Source organism: Diabrotica undecimpunctata, chromosome 1 (genome assembly GCF_040954645.1).
Source record: "Diabrotica undecimpunctata isolate CICGRU chromosome 1, icDiaUnde3, whole genome shotgun sequence".
Classification (NCBI taxonomy): Eukaryota; Metazoa; Arthropoda; class Insecta; order Coleoptera; family Chrysomelidae; genus Diabrotica; species Diabrotica undecimpunctata.
The window spans coordinates 156,502,553-156,508,328 of NC_092803.1; the positions used below are offsets into that span (position 1 = coordinate 156,502,553).

The 5,776-nt window shown below is 34.8% G+C and overlaps 1 protein-coding gene across 1 annotated transcript; it reads right to left on the reverse strand.

Annotated features, from left to right (window-relative positions):
* Positions 1 to 2,325: 2,325 nt before the first annotated feature.
* Positions 2,326 to 3,816, reverse strand: LOC140436031 (uncharacterized). Its single transcript, XM_072524743.1, has one exon. The coding sequence runs from the start codon at positions 3,814 to 3,816 to the stop codon at positions 2,326 to 2,328; it is 1,491 nt and encodes a 496-aa protein (XP_072380844.1).
* Positions 3,817 to 5,776: the final 1,960 nt, after the last annotated feature.

Consider the following 5,776-nt stretch of genomic DNA (forward strand, 5'->3'; position numbering starts at 1 on the left):
CATTTTCCATCTGTTCTGTAAAGAACTATTTACTTGTAGAAGTTACCAGCTCCAACCAATATTGAGGTACATACAGATTCTTTGTAGTTCTTTTCTTTTTCAACTCTATCAAACCTAAGTCTTGACCATACTCATTAAAAGAATGACCACTTATATAAGAGCCGATGATCTACTGTTTAAATATTAGCGTTTCTTCTAAAGTCTTATATGATACCTTCAGCTATTTTCTTGTAAAACAGGGTTAAAGGTTTGTTCTGTTAAAAATGTAACCATTGTATGCTCTGTATTTTACTTTCAATCTTCTTGAAGTATGGCGCAAGTGTTTGAAAGTCTAAAAAGTCATTTTCCATCTGTTCTGTAAAGAACTATTTACTTGTAGAAGTTACCAGCTCCAACCAATATTGAGGTACATACAGATTCTTTGTAGTTCTTTTCTTTTTCAACTCTATCAAACCTAAGTCTTGACCATACTCATTAAAAGAATGACCACTTATATAAGAGCCGATGATCTACTGTTTAAATATTAGCGTTTCTTACAATGTAGAGCTAAAATTTGACTACCAGATGACTCTTATTTTGGCCTCCACAGTTGTCGCTAGATGCAGTTATGTGTTTTACAGATGGCTGAAGACTTCTGATATATTTTAAGAGAAAAGATGATATTTTGTGACATCCACGTTTGACCTTCGTGCCACATAAAGAAATGGGTCATTTCAGTCTCTAGGTTATGAATCCCCAAGTTATACATGTATAGTTGCCTTGAATATTATGCTTTAGAAGTTACACATCAGGACTTGGCATAGTTTTTGGCTAGTCGAAGATGATCGCAACTTTGCTAGCATCCTTTAGGTCATGACACTCATCTTTTGCTGTTTATATTGTTTCCGCCTTACGCAAGTAAAAGTCTTTTTCTGCCACATTTATCACAGGTATTTGTACTTGTCCTTTTGAAACTAAGGTTGAACTGCGTATTACAAATTATTCCTGTAAAATCTTTCCTTTACAAGTTCTTCCTGTTTGTCCTCCTTACAGAAATCACAATAAAGTTTGTACATTATTTTCAAATTACACTCCTGAGGAAGAGACCTCCTATTAGGAGTCTTATTTCTAGTGCGTACCTAGGGAACCTATTAATATGCTCTTTTATGATTTTAATATTGGCCCTTCAGAAAATTTGTTCGGAGGTGATTTCTTTCCTCTTTTGTCTATGCATGACACGCATGAGGAGATTTTTTTACTTTTAACTACATTTTGTAAACGTTTGTTAGAGACATCAAGATTTTTATTATAACTGTTTAATTGTTCTCGTTATTTTTTGCTTCATAAGTAAGGTAAGATGGGGCAAGTGCGAACGAAAAAATTCATAGTTAATATTCATTTAACTACAAAAATTGCCTCTTTCAAATTAAGATTTTTTTAAACTTCTGTCGTATAATTGTGATTATTAACCGACCAATTAAAACTATTTAGATAACAAAAATACATTACCTACCAAATTTGCCTATACATTTTTTTTCGCAAGTACATGTTACGCACTTGCCCCACTGATCCGGGGTAAGAGCAGAATGTGCCATTATTTTTGCTAATAATAATAAGTGTTCCATACGGGGCTAGTGCAGAAATCCTACATATATGTTATTTTTATTCTTTATGCTTAACTTTAATAAAATATTAAGAAAAAAAATGCTACGAAATATTTTTTAGGAGAGAGTCAAAACAATTTCAGATATTTTGACTGAAAAATATTTATTTAAAATAAAAACATAAACTAAACGTACCAGAATGAATAAATCCTGTTAACAGTAACAAAAAATAATAATAATTGGGAAAAATACTTATGCTATGCTTCAAACACTTCAGGTGCAGTCTCAAAAATATACTTTTCGTAATCAGCAGTTATTAATATTTTTGGAACAGGTAGTTTTGTTTCTATGTCCGACAGTAGAATAGTGCAGACATCGTTGGCTTTTAAAATAAAATGGCACTTATTTGTGAGCCTTTTCAAGCCTGTTACTTCGGCTTCATCACCATTGATCAGTTGTTTCACCAAACAAACATATTTGAACATTTTATTTTTTCCAGGAAAATTTACTAATACAAAATCCCCAATTTGTATTTTGGTAAATGTAAGTTTGTCAGTAGGGTTTTTTTCATCAAACTCTTCCAAATCACTTTTGCTTAGCTCGTCAAATTCAACAATTCTGTTTTCGCTTGAATCACTGTACCAAGAACTATTATCATTTTCGGAACTGCTTTCAGCAATTTTTTTTTTGTAAATCTTTTTAATTTTTTTTTCTGGTTTATATTTTTTTGTTGTATTTGAACTTAAAATTTTTTCAACATCGGCTCTGTTATCACCTCTGCACCCAAGCACACGCGTTTTCTTTTCTTCGAATTAGAATTGTTTTCACGTTTGGTTGACTTCAATAACAACTCTTCGAATGAAACATCCAGAATCTTCTCAGTTTCTTGAAATGTTTGTATATCTGTCGAGCTGGAAGTTGACTTTGCTTCGACTGTGATTGGATTTTCATTATTTTTTGCTGATGTACTAGGCAAAGTTAAGTCAGGACCATCAAACCTAGCCACGTTACGGGTTTTTTGCCAACGTTGGAGAGCCACTGGGTCAAATAAATCTTGCTGAATAATATTCCTATTCAGCGGAACTATTCCTGCTTTAATGAAACCACTCACTAATATTTCGGGCCTGGTTTCCTGCCATATTTCTCCTATCATCTTGGAAAACATACTTTTTGTTACAGCGGCCCCCACATTTCTTCTCTGCCATTCAACAAGTTTAGCATCCCAACGGGTCTTCAGTGATTTAAATACACACAAATCTAAGGGCTGGAGTACATGACTGGTGTGAGGAGGGAGCTTAAGTATCGTAATATGGTTTTTAACAGCTATATTTATGACATCTGCTCCAAGATGACTCGCGTGTCCGTCGTAAATTACTAATACCGGTCGTTCTGAACCAATAAACTTTGAAAAACTGTTTTCAAAATAGTTTCTAAATACAGTTGTCTCCATCCACCCTTTAGGAGTGGCAGCGTAGGTAGTATCTAAAAACTCCGTGCCACGCGGAGCAGTCCACTGGTCCCAAACATGTTTACCTTTGAAGAAAATAAGCGGAGGTGCTTTTTTGCCACTTGCGCTGCAGCACATAAGAACAGTTGTATTTTGTTTGCCAGGCCTACTAATAGTTCTTGTGGATGGAGATCCCCTTTGTCCGACAATTTTTGTTTTTGACGGATCTGTGCAAAAACTGCTTTCATCCAAGTTCCAAATTTGAGACGGGCGTTCTTGTAAACCAAGTTCTTCTATAACGTTTTCAAGTAAATCAAAATAGTTGTAGATCAGGAATGGGTCAAGGGTTTTTTTTCTAGCAAATTCAACACTCTGGGGTTTTTTAATAGAGAGGTTATGTCTACGCTTGAAATTAAGAAACCAATCTTCTCCTGGTTTACCATCTTTAAACTGTGTCTTAATGTTATTCTCTTTGACAAAGTCAGCTACAACCTGCAACACTTCTTTTCTAGAAAGGCCAAAACCCCATTTTTCCATAGTACGAAGGCCATTTGCTAGTTTTTCTTCTTCCTGTTGAGGAATGTCCTGAGTTTTTCCATAGCTGGAACTTTTTTGTCCTCTCCTACCTTTAAGGTGTACATGGAGAGTACTTCTTGGAATTGTGTACACTTTAGTAGCTCGGTATAAAGTCATTTGCCCAGATTTAATTGCCGACAGTGCAATTTTTAAACTCTCTTTCGTATATCCTTTACCCCTGCTACTTCTGCGAATGTAATTTCTCACCATGGTGGAACTAAAAGCATAAAGAAAAACTGTGTGAGATTTGGGGCAAGTGCGTAATATGTGCCGCTCTTACCCCACAATTTTATCCGCACTAGCCCCGACGAAAAATACAAGAGCGGTACAACAATAAAAACTGTCAAAAAATAGATATTTAAAAAATATATTATGTTTATCATAAACTATTGTTCCTAAGATACTTACCTACCAAAAATAATATAAAGATGTTCACAGATTCGGTAGATATAAATGGATTAATTTTTATCAGTGACCTTGCTCGAGAAGTTGCAAAACACAAGTGACACTACCGTACCTATAACATCAGTGAAACGTAATAAAGCAGCTCGCTGTTGTTAAAGACTGTTGTCACGGGTATTAAAGATACCAAATAATAGATGGCAGCCCATATTTCAAAAGTGATAGGTTTTTATGATAATGTTCTGCACTTGCCCCGATAATGCACTTGCCCCATCTTACCTTATTGTATTTTTTGTCCATGTAAGCTTACCTGAATTTCTTGCTATTTTAGCATTATTTTTTTTACTTATCTGACTCCGAATTCGAAATGAACTCTTCTTAAAAACACTGTAGTTTATCGTAACGTAAAACGCTGCAGTTTACAATAAAGTATTACTTTAACAAGAAAATAGTATTGCTGTAGAGACCGGCCCTGGCAAGGTACGGTTAAGTTGTACTGATAGCGTACTCCTAGTTTTTAATAAAAACAAGTGGTTTTATTAAATAGTTTTTTAAAATTAAAGTGTTTATCTACTAGATACTACTACGTAAGTCATCTATACGTAATTATTATTTTATTATTCGAAAAGAGAACGTCAAATAATAAATATACACTACCGTACAATCATTTTGTGAGGTTAGCTGCTTTAAGTAGCTTATAGTAGCATGCGATTGGTTTTTCATTTACCAGAGTCGTAGTAAGGCCTTCGTCACCACAGCTTAAAATGACTTCACACAATGTAAACACACCTTCCGATCTAACCAGTCCAGTAAATCAACGTTCGAATATCACAAACAGTTATGCTTCAGCCGCTTCACATTCTTTTCCGAGTAAGAACCAAGCAATTGTATTTAGTTGTATCGATAATGCTAAACTGCAGGATTATCTCATTCCTTTGGGTACAATCATCAACCCAAAAAATATTATTTTTTCATCTAGATTATCTCATAATAGAATCTGCATGTATTTGGCAAACAAAACCGTAGTAGATAACTTCATGACACAACATGGCTCTATAGAAGTACTCGGCGAAGTTGTAACAGCACGAAGACTTGTCTCTCCAGCAGAAAGACTAGTCTTGTCTGGAGTCTGCCTGTCAATTCCTCATCAAGTATTAGTTGAAGAATTACAGAATATTGGTTTAAAGCTTATTTCCCCAATAACATTTCTGAAAATTAGCTCGACTCTTCCCGAATATAGTCACATATTGAGCTTTCGGAGGCAAGTTTATATAAGCCCTATAACATCACCAATTCCAGATTCTATTCTAATAAATTTCGACCAAACACCTTACTGCATATTTTTGTCTCAAGGTACACTCACCTGCTTTATTTGCAAAAATACAGGACACATATCATCCCAATGCAAAACCAGTTCAGAAACGGAATCAACTCATATTGAGTCAAACAATGAAGTACCAAATCAAACAGCTTCAACAAGTATACTACACAAGGTACCAAACACCCAGCAGTCATCAAGTTATCCATTATCAAATCCGAGCATATTACCTACACCTACAAATCTCCACAACAAAGAAACTACTAATACTCCCACTCATAGCAACACTTTTAATCAACCTCATTCAGCGGCAATACCGTTTTCACAAACTTCGGAAGCAATATTTTCCAATCTATCAGCTCCTTTTCCATTAGATACAACTGCAGAAAATTCTAATAAAACTGATACATCACCACAATTTTTTGAAACAACCAATTCAGTACCTCCAGT

Bases quoted from the DNA above. Each gene is read 5' to 3' on its own strand.
- LOC140436031 (XM_072524743.1), bottom strand. From the start codon at position 3,816: ATGGTGAGAAATTACATTCGCAGAAGTAGCAGGGGTAAAGGATATACG.